Source organism: Tinamus guttatus, unplaced genomic scaffold, assembly GCF_059628265.1.
Source record: "Tinamus guttatus ecotype Peru unplaced genomic scaffold, ASM5962826v1 Tinamus_guttatus_pri_ptg000351l, whole genome shotgun sequence".
Lineage (NCBI taxonomy): Eukaryota > Metazoa > Chordata > Aves > Tinamiformes > Tinamidae > Tinamus > Tinamus guttatus.
The window spans coordinates 376,790-395,861 of NW_028288885.1; the positions used below are offsets into that span (position 1 = coordinate 376,790).

At 37.7% G+C, this 19,072-nt stretch overlaps 1 protein-coding gene across 1 annotated transcript in view; it reads right to left on the bottom strand.

The window, feature by feature from the left end:
- The window catches only part of HBS1L (HBS1 like translational GTPase), a 56,412-nt gene that overhangs the window by 16,237 nt on the left and 21,103 nt on the right, over positions 1 to 19,072 (bottom strand). Inside the window, exons 5-7 of the mRNA XM_088529855.1 lie at positions 8,543 to 8,651; positions 1,453 to 1,697; positions 842 to 1,007 (exon numbers count right to left, since the gene is read on the bottom strand). Coding sequence (XP_088385981.1) covers positions 842 to 1,007; positions 1,453 to 1,697; positions 8,543 to 8,651 — 520 coding nt within the window. The remainder of the gene's footprint in view (positions 1 to 841; positions 1,008 to 1,452; positions 1,698 to 8,542; positions 8,652 to 19,072) is intronic.

A 19,072-nucleotide genomic window follows, 5' to 3' on the forward strand; every position in this document is an offset into this window, starting at 1 on the left:
GTTATCTTTGCAACCTCTACAGACTCTATACTCTGAAACCACGGGAAATGAGCAATTGTTAAAAATATCTATTATATTAGGTAAAAAAAAACTTTACTCTGTGATTTTAAATACACAGAAGATAAATGGTTACAAACACTATAGTAAGACAAAGAAAAATGTAGTTATTATGTTGTGAACAAATGATGTCATGTCTGTAAAAATATATGATTTTCTTAAAGAGCATTTTTAAATGAGCTCGACTGCATCCCCCTTATATATTCCTTCAGTGATGCAATTCAATTTTAATTTTATTATTTCAAGTTAGTAAGTTGTAGGCAGTGATCAAAAAGTACCAATATAATTAATTTATTATGAATATATTTGATATTTAATGCAATGCAAGTTACATCTGGCAAACTAAAATTTTACAGTGCTTCACTTACAAATCCTGGCACCCCTTGTACAAAGGATGTCACCTAGACCTTTTCTATAGAGAGAGATAACACACCAGAAAATAACTTGGCAGCAATGAATCAGTAAGACAACTTTAGAATGCTTCTACTACCCAGGCTAGTGCATCTCATTTATTTTGTGGCCCTACCCTACAGTCTATAACATACAAATATTTTGAGAAACACTCAGCTTCTCAATGAGATTCATATAGCCAAACGAGGATATTATTTCTTTTGGATAATGGATGCTTTATATACATTACTATTCAAATATTTCCTAGCAAGTATCGAGTAACATCATCGAACAGTTAGCATGCTTCTACCAAAGCATAATTCATGGAATTATATTTATTAACAAATGCTCTTCTTAAAAAACAAAAACTTCCATTAAAAAGTAGTTTTTCTACCTTTCTCTCTCTTCCCCAGTTTCATCCAAGACCCATGCATAGGCAAACGAAGCTTTACCAGCCTTCTTGGATTCCTGCTCATACTTGTGCATAGTTCTTTTGTTCACATTTCCCAAAAGGTAGAGCAGATGACCCATTAAAGTACTTTTACCTGCATCAACATGCCCTAAGGAGGGAAAATTACATATTATTAACCTAATTTACAGATTTTAGACAGAACTAGAAATATACTGAAAACAAAACATATGTATTAATAACACATATTCAATCCACATTATAAACATATAAGGTTGAGAAGCAGAGAGGCAGGTAATTTGTGACAGTCACATGCACCTTCAAACTCATGCTAAAAATTGCAAAAATGAAACCAACTCGAAGCACCTCTTACTATACTTTCAAGACTAAGCACCCAGGCAACCTCCTATTCTAGTAAATGAAGCCCAAATGTGACTTTCTCCAAAAAACAATGACCAAGCAGATGTGCTTGAAAACAGTATGAGAGCTCTCTTCCCTAAAGACAGGATAGTTTTGCTTCTGAATCACTTCCAGATTTAATCAGTTTGTAATCTCTATACTTGCCTAAAATATAAATACGTAATTAACAGTATTACCTATTACCACCAAATTAAGCAGTTGCTTTCCCCCTTGTCTTTTCTCCAGCTCTGCTTTCACATCTATTTGTGGTTTTGTCTTGCTTGACTTTTTCACTGGAGTAGGCACCATATTCTGCTCTTCTGAAGCCTGCACTATCTGGGGTGAAAGAGCAGATTTTGAGACTGCCTCAGGTACGCCAGCATCTTCACTTAACAGTCCTTTTTGAGGTGCATTAACATGGCCATTTTCTTCAGCAACAGCACTAGGGAAAACAAAGAAAACACACAGAACAGAAATGTCATATAAGTCTGTACAAATACAGGAGTAAAAGCAGTATTCCGTACTACCATGTAAGCTCCAGACAGAGTATTCTGTAAATAGCAAGAAGTCTATTAAGGTGAAAAAAAGGAACTGCACACAAACTACACAGATATCAACTCTGAATTTATCCAAAAAGGATTAGGTATATAAGCAAGTTAAGAGAGAATCCTGTAAAACACATGAAATTCAGATAAACAAGAGCTTCTCACAGACCCTTCTTTTAACAGGGAGGGAAAGGACAGCTATAAAGAACAGCCACTGAGAACTAGTCCTCTCTGAAATAAGAAGCTCATGTTGGCTTGAAATATCAATCCTAAAATAGCTCTCCTTTACACTAGAAGGCAGCTGAATGTGGTGATATTCTATTGTAAGAACACCAAAAACTTAAACACAGAGTAAATACTAAGCATATCTGCATTGCAATTTAGGGTCAAGTGTTCATACGGAGCCACAGCAGAGAAGTTGTGTTCATCAAAACAGAACTGATTTATGCATAAAATAACAAGGCATCTAGAACTAGGGAGATTTGGATTTCCCAGATCCTCTCTTCCTCCACTCCATTGTACCACAGATCATACTAATCTTAAAACTGAGTAAGCTATGAACATCATTCTCTTCCATTCTCTCATCTGCTTCCTCTCCGATTTGTGAGGATATCTTCTCAACTCTCCTAAATGTTCTGAGAATAAATGCAATATAGGATTTTTCATTTGTTGTGGCAAAGCTGACCACTAAAAGCAGCATCTCCAAAGAGCAAAAGCTCTCCTGCAGGCTGACAGACCTCCAAGATGAGACATTCACCTACAAAGCATGGCAGGAACAGAAGCCATGACACCATCATGCTGGAGAGCACTTAAATACATAAATCATTGACCATTATACATTTCAAAAATTCCTATAAAATACAATATTTAAAACTTTTTCCAATAAGAGGCGGCTTCCTCCATGGAAAATTGGAAATCCTTTTCCATGCAGAACCACCATGTTATGGGCTTCTTTCCGTGAAACTCATTTCAAGCAGCCTCAGACTTATGTACTACAAGAAGAAACAGCATCGTCTCTTATTTTGCAACACTGAAACAACAGTATGAAACATCACTTCTCATTTCCTATCTGCTTCAGTCCTAGTGGGAGCATTTCCTTCGTATTAGTCCCTTCTCTTTATACATCTCAAGAAACAATACCTCAAGCTTGCCAGTCTAACAAGCATAATAGTTTAAGAGTTATGATCTGAAAATTTAGACCTAGGAAATGTCCAGACCAAATGCAAAATTACCCCCTTATTGTGGCAGTATGCTATTTTTTCTCTCCTTGGTTTCAGAGCCTCTCTCAACATCCAGTGCCATAGCAGTGCAATGTGTTGCTGATTGTGCCACCCTTTTTATAAGGCTCGGTTCAAGCTTTTGCTTGACTGCCAGTTAAGACCCAAAAGCAGAAACATAAGCAGTTGTTCTTGGCTGCGCATCCACAACTCTAGGCTGGCTCTTTGATCAAAGTCAAATATAAATCTTATTTCTCTCGAATTAGTAAAGCTTGGTTCATCTCCTCCAGTATCTCTTCAGAGGCATCTTACCTCACTGAAATGGACTAAGTTCAGGTAGTGGAAAGAAAATACGCACAGAGCTGCAGTGACAAACCTTTCTACATATCGTAGTAGTATTTTTTAAAGCATCTGAATGTTATAAAGTACATCAGAGCAGTTTGGGCTGAAGTCATGTGTTAAGAGTCATATATATACACAGTTTATTTGCATTTAGACATCATTCGTCAAGACTGAGAATCTTCCGGCCTTCCAAGTCATTCTTTTTTTTCAGATAAATTTCAGTTCACAGCATTAGAATAACATCTGTCACTTTCACACTGAAGTACTATGACTACTACTAATATGCAAAAGTCATACTGTAATGCAGATATGATATTTTACCTTGGTAAAAGGAGTTTTTCCTTGAAATGCTGACACTTGAAGTTCTAGAAATAAGTATTCATATAATGATATTTTTATTCATATAGTGATATCAAAATAGCCTTCGAAGTCAGCAACCCATTTTTCCCCTTTCAATGTCTACACTATTTCCAAAGCCAAATTTTCAGAACTAAAAAAAAATTTTAAAGAAGACATTAGACAAAACTGGAGTTAATATAAACCAAAAACCTAACTCAGACTTTTTCTACAGCTTTCCAAAATCCTCAGATTGTCACATCAAGCCTATCAAAAGACAAAAATATGCGCCTTGAAAGACAAACTATTAGTAAGCTCCTAAATTCTATTTGTTTAGCTATGTAATTTTTTTTCCTAGTCTTAGGTTCTCTTGCAAGTCAAACTGTACTTCAGGAAGGACTCCATAAAGCTGTATGGACATTGAGTTGCAGAATCCCCATGGATTACAGCATTTCAGAGAATCAAGGCTACTAACAGATAAATAACCATTCTCTCATTTACAAGCAGCTCTTATTCTGAGTACAATATGGCTGCAAAGTAATTTCTATTTTGGGTAGTGCAAGGAAAAAGTGCAAGATACACTAGTGAAATAAAGACTGAAACATCAGTCTGGTAATCATAATATTAGGCCTTGCCACTATTTCAGAGGTATAATATATGAAAAGTTAAGTTTCCTCCACTTGCTGTTTTCCAGGTTTCAGATACTATCACATCTTGGAAATCTGAAAACCGTCTGTGCCATGAACAAACAAGACTGGCTCTTTCAAAGGAAAAACATCCTAATAGAGACATACAGAGCATCTACTTACAGATCCTCTCTGATGACAGGATTCAGCTTTTTAGTGGGCCACGTTAAAGGTACAAGAGAGGGAGTTTATTGATGAGCACAATTATATGGCCCTTCTTTTCTAAATCAGAGGATTGGCTGGTGAAATGTCCAATTCAAGTCTCGCAGAAGTATGGCTAGAGAGATCTAGCAAGTAAGACCCTGACAGTTATGTAACCCTCAGCAAACAGATGAGTAATTTATTGAAGAGCTTGGTAACAACTCAAAGAAGTTCAAAAGGATGTTAAGGAGCTGCATTTTTAAGTGTTGATGAAAAATGAATGACATCGAAAACCATTTTCAGTCTTTTCCACCGAGATTTTTCAAAATTACTCGATGCTACCGAAAGGAGTTGCCAAAAGATAGAACACGCAGGAGAGCAGGCCGATAGCGAGTCCGTTCCTGTGCCTCCTCGACACCCGTACTCGGTGCCGAGGGCAGCCCGGGCGCCCTGCCGGGCAGGCCCGCGCAGCCACCGCTCGCTGTGGCGCTGAGGAGGCCGAGCCGCACGGCGCCTCCTGCGGGCCCCGGCGCCCACCGAACTCGACCACCGGCTGCCCAGGCCGCGAGGACAGTGAGGCTCAGCGTAGCACCAGAAACTTCCCGTGTTCCGCCTTGCTGACAAGAGCAAGCTCCCTAAAACATGACGGTTCCGTCACCGTTTCTTGGAAGCACCAGGGGACGGAGGGATGCAGCACACGCTGTTGAAAACGATGCTAGAAGTCACTCATGCTCACACTCGCACCATCACGCATTCGAAGAAGAATCTGAAACGTTTATCTGCTGCTGACCAACTCTGCATAACTTAACGTTTAAGCATTATTTTCAATCTTCTAGTCCACATGCTTAGTGAATTATTTTTATACAACCGACTCTTTCGGAGTACTAACAGTCATTACAGAAATGTCTACATTTATTTCCCCTTTCAAAATTATTAATTACGCAGGGTTGGTCAGGATAGTTAAAATAATCACATTTTTGCTAATGTCTTTTCCTGGCTTCCTTCGTGACTAAACAGGAAGAAATAGCCTGGTTATTAGTTTTGGTAGAGTATCAGAAAGATAGTTTGTCAAAGAGAGTCAAATAAACCACATTTTCCATTGACAATCCTATTAAGCATACTGAGCAGTAGCATCAAAAGCAACCAATGCCCATAGAAATTCACAACTCCGAAGAATTCATTCACATTTTAAGGAAAGGACATGCTTCATAACAAGACTGAATTGTACAGACTATATAGGTAAAAAAGGGTCATTTTTGTTAATTCTAGGCCACTGTTTTAAAAACATAGTACACGACCCTGTGCCACATGCTCCAGGTGTCCCTGCTGGAACAGCGGGCTTGGACCAGATGATCTCTAGAGGTCCCTTCCAGCCTCAACCATTCTGTGATTCTGTGAATCATCTTTGAGATCACATACAAGGTGAGTACAAATGTAGCTCATACGTACTATATAATCACTTGCAGTTAAGTTCCTTGTGGTGTCTGTACCAATGCCATACAACTATTGATGGGGAAGAAGGCAGAAAACTGAAAAAGTTGATAAAACACAGTTGATAAATTTGAAAAAAGTTGATAAAATTTTGGAATCAGACTTTACTGTAAATGCTACGAACAGTTTACAGTGCTGTGCTTTTTGGTCAGTGATACCCACTGCGTACTTGAGTTCTTCACTGTCTTTAAACCCTTTGGTACTGCAGTTACCAATAAAATACCAAGAAAAACATGGACTGAAAAAAGTTTATAGAAATAGCCTTTCTTAGATGTTACTGAACAGACATTAATTCTGTTCCCTGAGAACTCTCTCTTATGCTGACAGTGTTCCAGGAAATAACTGCAGAATTAAAGAAACACTGGTACAGAGGAAGCTGGGGAGAGAGGTTAATCTTCTGCTTTTTCAAATTCAGAAGTGCATATGTGACAGCTACAAAGTCATGTTAAGCTTGCAAGACAACACTAGCGTTTCAGCTAACCACATGGTATTTAGCACATCAGCAAGACTCCACACAAAAGTGTGAAAAGGAGCCTGTAGTAGGAGAGCAACCAGGCAGCGCAAACTCCAGTGCCCTGCAGAGGGGAGGAAAAATACAATGCAAACACCGTCAGGGCTTCTTCCCCAGAACGTGCAGAATCAGAACCGTGGAGGAGCAAAACCTCCATTATTCAAGTCAAGGCCTTGTACCTTGGTAGGGGCTCCACAGCATCCTCGGGGATGCAAGAAGAAAGGAGGCTATTGGAGATCTTTGAAGCAGGGGTCCTTAGACATGCAGATAACTTGCCAGTTTCAATTGGACTTCCTTCCATATGGCTCAACTGTGCTCAAAATCTCACACTCTTCTCTTACAAACTGCTCCAATCATAGTCTTCCCAGCTTGAAACCTATGACCACCTCTCCTCTACTACTTTCCATTCATCTTACTGAATCTACTAAACTAATCCTAAATCTACTCCCCCAGTGTAGCTAATAGGATATCTACCACCACCATGCTGTTCACACTACCCTCCTCCTGTACTCGTTACTTTTTCTAATCTGACTGAAAATTCTATAGGATAAAAGCTGCTACAATGTTCATCCAATTTCTAGAGCAATAACGGCTTGGCAATAGCACCGAGGAATTTAAATACCTTTAACCACAATGAAGATTTAGTCAGAGCGATTACTTGCAGATTCCTCAAGAGTTACTCTTCTGCCACAGCAAGCATTTCTGTCACTAACATGGCAGCAAGCAAAACGGTAACTCCATTTCAGGGTCACTAAAGAGAAACAAAGTGGCTGAGACACATGTTAGAACCAACCATTTTTCTCACAGACCAAGCCACCACCGTGGCCTATCCAGGAATGACAGTAGCCTACAGATGGAAGAACATTCTTCTCACCTCCTCCTTCCCTAAGAGCTGGTTGCATGGACATTAGCAGCTGTTGCTGCTGCTTAAACGCCAGCCTGCAGCTTCAAGGAAGCTTTAGGTAACATCAGCCTCACACCTATCAAACATACGTAAATACCAAGTTGATGCAACTGCTGCCTTCCATGAAGTTTCATTAAGACACACACACACACGGTAAAAGAAAGATCATGATTTTTACCCTCTTACTCCTAGAAATGCTCTCCAGATCAGATTTGCAAATAACTGTGGGAGTGCTGAAGAACCCACTGCTTATCCATACTAATCCTTCTTCCTGGACATAAACGATGGAAATTCTTGATATAGACATGCTGGCTATTACAAGATTGGTTTCAAAAGCAAAGCAGCTCATCCAAGCACATTAAATGTTATGTAAAAAAACAACCTAATCCAAAATGGGGTGCATGCACCACAGAATGCTCTGGTATTTCACAGAATGTATTCCCAGCACACTTGACTTGTCCTTAAATATTTTTCTAACCATTCACTGCTGGCTACTGCTGAAGGTGGATCTTGACTCAGCATAATTTTTATGTCCTTGCAAGATATACCCAACTTGGAAGTGTTGAGCAGCATTTCTAAATTTCCATCAACTACTCTATTCTATTTTTCTTACTCTATAAGAAGGACAAATTTCTGATCTACAACAGCTGTACCCTGGCCACCTGCTAAGGTTAATAAAAGCTGCAGAGGAAGGTAAAATTTAGCCATAAGTGAACATTTTCCCCGTAAATTACTCTTAAATGTATTACTTCCTTTGAAGAACAGGCAATTACAGTTAAGATTTATTGATTTCATAATTCCACTTAGAGAACTAAATTTAAAATAAACGAACACCAAGAAAGTTCAGTATTCTATGAAGCGGATGTTTAAACAATCTGACTAGCTGATATCTCTCCGCACGATTCATAGTGAAAGGATTTGTTAAACTCAAAACGTGAGGTACCATCTTCTGAAAGTAATTGTGAGTCAAACAAGAAGCAGAGATGGTTCGTTCTGGAGAGTGACACTAAAACTGCTGTAAAAATAGAAAAAAAAAAGAAGAAAACTTGCTACAGGTGCATCAGTCTGAAAGAAGAGCTGTTGATGCACCTTGATGGAGGAGGGCTTGGCTTACCATGGAACTTCAAATCCCATAGACTGTTTCTTTCCAGACACTGTCATTTTGGTAACTTTTGGCACAATTTCAGATTCCATTCTGGCTGACTGGGAATCCTTTGATTTTCCTAATAATAGATAAAAAGTAAGTTTGAACTTAAGGTTTGCAAGTAAATACAAAATTAAAAAAAAGAAAATACATTATTTTCAAGCCAACAATTCCAGCCTGTGATAATGGTGAATTCTCAGAGTTTGTTTTCTTACTTGCATTTATTACATATTTACACAAATTCATCTACAAACATTTATTGTGAAAAAAATCTTATCTGTTCTTCCATTTCAGGTAACAGCTACACCATTTAACACCCTTATTATCTGACAGTTCTGCAGGATTCCAGTAGTATTTTACACAAGGAAGATGAAGTAAGCTCTAAATAAGAATTAACTAGCCAGCAAGCAGCTACAAAACCTATGCTTTCGCCGTTACATCGCTACCTACTGTACAGTAACATGTCTAACTCAACTACTGCTAACAGCAGCAGAGAGCTAAGCATGAGTTACCAAGTTTCCCTGAAAGATGGGAAAAAATATTTTTTGTCGAACTGAAATATATCAAAGTAGCAAAGAAATTCCAAATCTAGCTAATTTAGATGTAATTTAGGAGTAATTATCAGAGCCAGATAACATAATTCCCTTTCAGGTGCTAATTTTTCTATAACTAAAATAAAAACACAGTCACAGTAAGGTTATTTTGTCTTTAAATCAAATTCAACATACATAATAGAGCATCTTACCAGAAATCTATGAAAAGTGATCTACCTTTGTGGGGTGGGAAGGGGGGGGGGGGGGGCACAGAAGTTTTTGTTTGTTTGTTTTTAAGAATTTAGAATTAAACTGTAATTTTTAAGCCTATAAATCCTTTTACCTATAGATGCATCTGAACATAATTTTGGAAAAACGCAGCTACTCTTCAAATAACCCTTCAAATTCTGGCAGTCAGTCACGTGAATACTTATTTTGAAAACCAAATTTATATTTTAAGTGCTTTAGATCATTAAGGAAAGATGAGCTGCTGCAGTCATTTGATCCTACTCATGCAGTTTAACTCGGTGTTGTAGCCTAAAATATGAGAGCTCTACCTTAAAAACCACATCATCATATTGCTAGACAGGTTATGCATAAAGTTGTGGTCAAGTCTGTTGAAGATATGTTTCAGGTAAGGAAACAGAATACCGCAGACAGGTCTATAATAGAGAGCACACCAAAATAGCTGACTTTTTTTTCCCCCCTTTCTTTTTAAAGATTCTCACAATAGATTGAGACATTGTTATTTAATTGATCACTCTTCATCTTGTTTATTTGTCTCATTTTTATTTGTACGCCACCTGGAGATCCATGGAAGAATTAATCTGTAAGGGAATTATTAACAGTTGCATATTAAGTACACTGCAAATAAGGAATAACTGAAAAAAATATAAAGGCAAGAGCACAAATTACGTCTTACAAAAATCACTAATTATGTAGCTGTCAAACAAAGAGCCAGTGTCAAAAAATTCAAGTTAGTGCACAAGGACCACCAGTTAAATACAAAGTTTCCAGATCACCTTCAAGTTCCTACACAGGTAACCTTTTATTGCAAGTATTTATTGACTGAGAAGTTAATCACTAGAGTTACATTAAAAAAAATACACCAATTTTGTTGCCAACTTAGCTTATTTCTTTCCACTTCACCTAACAACTTGCAAGCAGCCATTTCCTTCAGCTGCTGAACAAGAATGCTTTAGCTGCTATTAGAAAGCTAAATTGCAGATAATTCTCAGAAAATATATTTGAAGAGTGGCTGCTGGGAATGAAAATAGACAAAAACAATTATGAAATTAAAATGAGATTAGTTGAAGGAAACCAAGGTAACAATTGGTACCATATAACTTGAAATCTATTAGCAATATTTGTTGCGTAAGATCCAAAGCTCAAAAGCTACAGGTTTTGCAAAACACATTTTCTTTAAATGATTTAGATCTTCAGCTTCATTATGTGCAGCAACCATTGGGGTGTTTGACACTGATCCAAAGTTAAATGTATAAGACGACTCAAATACTTTCAAGGTATCAAGTATTTAACATTTGTTTAAAATAAAGTTAAACAACCATTTTCATGTATTTTCTACATTTTATACCACAGTAATATATTAAGAAATAGCACTAAAAAAAAAAGTGGAGAAGGAAAAAAAAAAAAAGAAAAAAAAACACACATGCTCAGGACAAAATAAAATTGTCCATTGACACCGAGTAGTTTGTTGATTTGCTTCTAAGCCAGAACACTTCAATATAGGTGCAGGGAGGAGGCAAGACAAGAAACCCAAAGACAACGCAAAAATTATCAGTAATCCTACGGACAGGAGGAAGTGTCTAACAGCACTTTCCGACTTCTATGTTTTTATGACCAAGCACAATAAAATCAAGCAGTGCTCCACACTTGAGATAAGGACCAAGCCTGTTTCTTCGAAGAACTTTGTGCACTACGGACACCATCGGCAATCATTAACACGATCAAGAAATGTTACTCCGTATAAATGGTCTCCAGACTCACAATGCTTTTCAAATGCAAGATGGGAGGACAAACCCAACTGTCCCTGTTTTGTCCTACTGAGGTCAAAAATTATGAACTTCAGTATGAGGAATCTAAGTCCAGGAAAGAAGTATAATTTACTACCTAATCTATAGGGCACTGCAGAGAACTGCGTGATAAATTCTTATCTGCTTTAGCAGACAAGGTCAAAACTATTTAGCACTTCACAGATCAAACGCAAGTCCTTAAATTGTACCTTGAAATTCAATGGAAGCCAAACACACAACACTGGTACATTCTCACCAGGAATGCTTCATCATCATCAAGCAGAGCACCCCATGGCAACCAAATGGGTTGCATCCCTGCAAAAAGCAGTAATCCCAATATAATTGGGAAGACCAACCTCTGAAGGGAAAGGATTAGTCTTTTATAAACATCCTTCAGACCTACGACCAGTTATCTGGGCATCCCTAGACCCAAAGCTAACTAGACAGCCTACTTCCTAAAATGAGAGAATACACGAAATAAAAACAAAAAGGGCATACTGGCAATTGCATTTTTATTAAATTGATTCATTAATATTCATACTTTTGCCTCCTAAGCAAGCCCCAACATCTCCTTACTCCATTTAGCTGGGCCTCATATTACAAAAAATAAAAAATAAAAGAAAAACACAAAACAGAGAGGATCACATACATATAAAATATATACAATCATTTTCCAATTTGTCAAATTCTAGAGCAAGCGATTTTACTGAAAATGAGACTACAATAAAGATGCTGCCAATTAACTAACTTAATACTAGGAAATTAAAGAAATCTTCCATCTATGAAAACAGAAACCATATATTGGTGATTATATATACTTCATACATATATATATTTAATTATATATATATAAGTGCTTGTTGCCTTGACAGTCACAACAGTTCAAAATGCTTAAAACCAAACTTCTAGTCCCTCCTATTTCAGTGACGGGAGTTTTCAGATAAATACTGCGATGATACTCACGTCAGTGTAGCTGCACTACAGCGCAGCGTGTCCACAAGATACCCGCTACTACAGAAACAAAACGTCCACGAGCACTTTGTTGAGGATGAAATTAGGATAAGCCCAATGCCAAAGGAAACAGACCTGTGCTGACCTTACTGCAGTGTAACTATGATGGTACTGACAAGACTACTGCATGGGCTGCTTTATGAAACACGTAGGTTTGAGAATCTCTTTAGATATTTATATACATGTGTGTATATGCGCAAACACACACACATACGCGCACACACATTTTGAAAATAATAGGTTAATACTGCTCTTTTCTCTAATTTTGCTGGAGGTAGAAGTTATTTTTTTAGTGCTTGGAGCAGTCAATTGCTAGTCTGTTTTATTCCCAGTTACTTTAGAGGCATATAAAAATAACAGGAGACTGCTAGACTGCCAAACAACAATCATCTCAAGTAAAAGATTTTGATACGAAATAACAGTAGAGTGTAAAAAAGGGTTTTGCAGGCACATTTGGAGAAACATATACTAGTGCTCAGCATTTAAATCCACTTTGGCTTAGTTCAGATGACTTTATCTTTTAACAAGAAAAGAAAATGCCACTGCTTTCTATTCCTACTTTTACACAGCAAATTCTCACACATCTCCTTCCAAACTGGACTCCTCTCTGTTAACTTGTACAGTGGCGCTGGAACACCCAGGTGTTTGTTTGGGGAGGTTTTACTTTATTTCATCAATTCTTCTTTTGGTGTGTTTGTAACAGCTGCACTGCTACAACTGGGAGGGTAGTAAAGAACCAAGACACCCCTGCACCTAGTTTTGTGAGGGAAAAAGTGTGTCAAAAAAACAACGTATTCACACAAAATATCTAGCAGTGTACTAGCTCCAGCAAAGTTCTGCACGCAGTTATTAGCTCCTCTAGTTCCACTGGCAACCAAAAACATCCTCCAGTTTCCGACAGACACTTCTGTACTAAAGAATAAATATTCCTAAGAAACCCATTAAATTCAAATTCATTTCTGTGACAAAAGGAAGCATCTAATACCAGTGATAAACCAATTCTCTTTCTGTGCAGAACACTCTTACTGCTGAAATATGATGAAATGATTTTTCAGTGCCAAGTTCTTCTCCATCATTTTGCTAGTTAACAAAAAATGTTATTATTAATTTGTATTAAGCACTAATGGCTATTCTCAAACCACAAGCTCTATTGAATAGGCTTCCTAAACTGCATTACTGCATATCCAGTCTAGCCACACTCAAAAGCAACATTAGCACAGAAAGAAAAAAAGAAAAAAAAGAAAAAAAGTATACAACAACCTTATGGGAGTGGTTAGGAGCTATGTAAACCAGCACCACCATGAAAAACGTATACATGTAACCATGCCTTCTGATCTAGAAGATAACGTTTGCATCCTTGCTCTGCTGCAGACTTTCTATATAACCACAAGCAAGTCACTTGCACCTTTGTCTACCCATTAAGCAGCAACATCTCCCAATTGAATAGAAGATAAAAGACAGTGCACTGGTTTTGTGCGTATACTACTGTGTCATGAGCTTGTTCCAAACATTTTGTGACTCCCTTATTAAAAATATATATATATATATATATATATTTAATATGTTCTGCTTACGCTGCTGGCAGTGTTCAACTGTTGAGTGTATTAGTAATAATGGAAGCAAAATCAAGCCAGTTCTGGCTTAGAAGCAGATTCGATGATCAAGTCCTGTGTCAAGATAACAAGATAATAATTTCCTTGCTATGTGCTGTGCTATCATCTAAACTGATTTTAAGGCATTGCAATCGGGAAAAGTCTTCCCAGTTTGGGCAATGCACGAGGCAACATGCATAGATGCCAGTGTGACTACATGCAACTTTACACTCAAAAGCATCTATCACCTGTTTGCCCAAAATGTATGGGAAACATTTTCACATTAACATCTAATTACACACATCTGCCCTTTTAACCAACTATTTTGAAATGCTGACCAAAACCTACACAGCTGATACGCTTCAAACTGTTTGTATCCTTCTACATATGCCATGACACTCAACAGTTCTAGCCTAAACAAAACTTTGAATTCTTCTTCAAGTACTGTAGAAACTAGGATATACAAAATATGTTAAAGGGAAATACAGTACTAAATACAATCTTTTCAGTATGAATTAAATTATCTGAAACTATCACAAACTCTACAGAGCATTTTTTAGCTAAGCTTTTGCATAGAGCACCTGGGATCTTCAGCAGCAGTTATGTGTATTGCTAACTCACAATGTACAAACATCTTGGCAAGACTCTTACAGATAACTGCCAGAGAATCGGTAGTATCAACACACAACAGTGCTGAGAATAGAGTTCAGAAGTTCAGGCTTCTCAAATACATGTTACCACTACGCAATTTAGAAGATTCCAAACCTCTTAAATTCACACAGTTTGCTAACCTTTAAAAGAGTCTGACTACATTTAGTTTGCAATGTACTCACCCCTATAATCCCAGCATTTTAAACTTCTTTTGACAAACATAAAAGTCTAGTGGCAGTCTGCTACGTGTGTGAGAAGCAAAAAGTGCAAAATAAAGAAATCCTTTTTCATGTAAATAAATAGAGCAATACAAGGTAAGTTTAAAAGGAAAAGTTAAACGATATTAAAAAGTCTCTGCCAGTCTGCTATTATGTAAGAAACAGCAGTAGCTCTCTAAAGAGCATCTCAACTAGCAAAGAAATACCACTTAGCTCTAATGAATATGCTAAAAAAAAAAAAAAAAAAAAAAAAAAAACACTCTTGTATCTAATTTCTAATAACACTTATTTTTAGGAAGAAACATGACAACCAAATACACTATTAAGAAATGCAAAGTACAATTACTGTGACCGAATATCCAATACTTCTGAACATGATAGCCCAAAATAAAAAAGGGAGCATACTAAAGTGACTGAGATGCAACCTCCCCAAAACATATTATTAAAAACAATTCCTCAAACAAGAACACTGAACTTTTTCTTTATAAAAGAAAGGTTATTTCCTAATTAAAACCACGATGGGGAGTTTCCAGGTAACTTGGTCTTGTTGTTGTAGGTATTACCCTCTCTGCAAAGTTTCAAGTGGTGAATGTTTTTTTTTTCCATGAAATTAGGAGTAGACATTTTCACTGAAAAATGTTGAAAATAAAAACATTTACTTGTACCTGACTACAAGGTATTTTTTCGGTGTTGATACACTGAGGTGATTTAGCAGCCTGATAAGTGATTTTCCCAAGGACCACCAAGCTGGGCCAAATTCTCCGTGGAACAAAATACACAAACAACCACAACAATTTACCACCCCAAGACTAGAGTCCAAAGGAGTTTCCTTCACCACTTCCAGCTGCAACAAATGGACTATGCAGTGGGCACGGTGAGAGGGCCAGCAGCCAAGCCTGGTACAGTTGGCTGGTGCTCCTCATTGCTAAGGCTTTGCTTTCAGTCCATACATCATTTCTCAGGCTGCACTATTTAGCTCAAACATTCATTTGTCCAAGTCAGATGTCTCTCTGAGCATATGACTTCCTAAAGTTTAACAGCTAAATTCCCCAAATACTTCACCGATGTATGTAGGTTCTGCACAGATTTGGGGTTTGGGTTTTGCAAGGGCAGATGTTCTTGACCAGGCTGTTACCTAAAGCCAAGAGCAGATCCTACCTCTCCGGTGGTCTCAGTATTTTCTTCCTGCATTAGGAAGTGCAAGGGGAGAATCTGCCTGGGGTAAACAAGAAGTAAATAAGACTGTGGAGCAAAGATGGGTCGTATGCAAGGGCACAAACTGGATGCTCAATTCAAAAAACAAACAAAAAGGTGAAGTGAAAAGAGGAAAATACTGGAAGCTAGTAAGAAGAAAAACATTAAAATAAATGTTGGCAAGGAGCAAGATGAACAGCTTAGTAGGGACAGACACGGGCTGAAAGAATCAACAAGGCAGAGAGGACAAGAGGTGTAGTGAAGAAAAAGATCATCATATGAGTCAGACTAACACATGAAACTTTGGGGAAAAACACATGGAAGGAGCAAAACAAAGCAAGAGGACACATACTAAAGTGACAAACTACTGCAGAACATAAACAAAAGAAACAGAAGGCCAGAGCTAAAGATGAATGCAAACTACAGGTTGAAGAAATTGAACAGGCAAAAAAAAAAAAATCATAGTGACTGGAAAAAAGAGAAAAAACTGGAAATGGCTAAAACCAGAGTTTGGCGCAATAAAGCAGAAAAAAAAAAGTGCAACTGCAAAAAAAAAAAAAAAAAAAGAAAAAACATCTTGGGAGTAACATGACAGATTTTTTTATTTAGGGCAAAACAAGAAACTAAATTAAAAACTGAGAACATAGCTAAATTAGGAGAACAGACTTGTAAACGAAGAGGAGATGAGAAAGACTGAGGTACCAGCTCAAGCAGGAGTGGAAGAGGCATCTAGCTACGACCGCACATTTTCCCTCCCGTTTAGCGCTTGGCCAGCGTTTCCAGAGTCTCACCATTCCTGCTGCCATTAACACTTCCCCCCAGCCAAAGCCCCCTGATACAGAAAACAGCAGAGCTACTGCAACCTGCTCTCGTTAGCTGAAAGACTTTTCAAAGGAACTGTTTAAGCCAGCAGGGATTTTTTTAATTAATCATATTGTATGTATTCAAATATTCAAACATTACAGAATTAAGTCTGCCTATTAAACCTATTTTTCTCTATGACTCTTTATTGCACTTATTCCATTAAGTGATAATCATCTAATGAGCTACCAGTATTTCCTTTTTTTTTTCCTCATTTAAAACAGCAGTCCTGTCTCTTTGATCATTACACAATAGCCAATCCTTCCTATAAAACACAAAATAGTTCATTTTTTCACAGATTTTTTCTATTGATCACTACGGTATCTGCAGGCTTCACAATCAACACTTTCAAAGGTTTATCTTTTCACATGAGGTAAAGACATTGTGATCAAAAAAACACCACCACCACACACACTCTAATTTGGGATATCCGATGTCCTGCATGAATTTTGTATTAGATTTCTTACTGATCTCTGTTACCATTGTAAGCATTCCAGCTTTGAGCAATTAAAACTCCTAGTTCTAAAGTTCTGGATGCTTAATGCCCCAATCAGCAACCACCTTTAAGAAGTTTTTTGAAACAGTATTTGTCAATATAGGAACCCATACATTAGCTCTGTGTACGCACCACTTGTATGGTCTATCCACATATAGTCTGGTTTACATTCACAGCTAATATATTCAAGAAAGGCGCTGTTACTGGAGTAAAACTCATTTCACAATTTCCACTTTCAGGAAAGCAACACCCAGTGTGAAAGAACAAATGTCTACTGTATAGAATGACGGACTGTGGGATGTGCGTTGTCTTCTAGAGATTACGCCAATGTCAGCTGTCCCCCTTTGATGCTTCCGATACGTAAAAATTTAAAGGTCCAATAGGAATACGCAACAATCAAAACAGTGACTCTCTCATCCGTCACTTTTGTCACAGCAATGTCCCCGTGGTATTTCTCATGCCTGCCCTTTATAGTTAATGGACTAAAATCCCACCCTTCACAGAACCATAACGCAGCACAACTCATTCAGTAACTACTGAAACCTTATTTGCGGGACGTGCACTTCTCTGCACGACTCTCTAGCAATGCCAGCACTGCCCCCTTCTCAATCCGTTGCTGAAGTTATGGTTTGCTGCAAAAATAACTTATGTATCAGACCTTCGCAGTCGTTCTGTAACCGTGCTCTTACGCTCCCACAGACGTACAACCGTGAGTCGTTGGTGGTGTTTTCTAATTCAACGAATTTTTCTTAAATGACTGTGAATTGTCTTTCACTGAGATTTAGAAAAAGCTCGGTCTGGTATTTCTGAAGTGCAACTTCCTGCCATAAATGGTCATGTAAAGAGCAGAGTCAGCACTGTGTGCAGGGCAGCCCTGAACAGCCCTATCCACCAGCCAGCTACCTAATCAAACAGAATGCATGTAGCCCATGCAAATGAACAGATTTTTCTGTTAAGACTTCGGCCCAAAATGAGAACGTAAAACTGAAAGTACCATACGTATATTCTATTACAATTATATTCAATTTCCAAAAATAACAGTTGGCAATTTCAGGTTTAATCTTTAACAGGTATTAAAATGCCAGAGGATGGTGCTATCTGCCTGCACACCGTTCAGGTAATTCAGAAACAGAAACACGAGTTTACATACTGAACCTGAACTACACAAGCATATTCCAAGCATCTCTGCACACATGTATCTTGACTGTATTACAGGAGCGTAAGGCATTTTTAGCCTACTTAATGCACAGATTCTATTTAGGCACCAAAATCCTTCAATAAGCCACACAGCAATTTTAAAGGAAAAAGAGAGCAAGAAATCATCCTGACTGCTAGTAAACAAAAAGTAAAATGATCTTAAAGCTGTTCAACTCTTCCAAACTTACTCAGTTTCTCAATTTACTCAATAAAGTTTCTTCAGAAATACAATGAGGTGTCCTGTCACAATTGTAGAAGAGCGTGTTTACTAGTCCTCCACAAATATCCATTTTGAAACTGAGCAAATAGCTGGTAATTTCAGCTTTTATATATGCAGGAAAACTGTATTTGTCAGCTTCTAGCGTAGTGCAAACTCTAACGTAAGCGAAGTTTAAACTTTATTAATTTAGTTTAGATTCTCTGAATAGTTTACCCACCACTCTGCTTATGCCATTACAACCACATTAGACCCCCAGTGGGTGAGCGTGATGGCAAGTGTGAGAGAATTCATCAATGTTTTCTTAAGGACAGTCAAATTTGACAGCTTTTACTTCTCCATACATTCACTTTTCTGTTTCTCTGCAAAGTTAGCCCTCTGTAAGAAAAATGTATCTACTCGATGGCCCTCCATGTATCCCATGATTTGCTAGTAGATTGCAATGTCACAGCATGGTGTGATTCATGGTATTTTCAGAGTGGAAGATCTGTGACTTC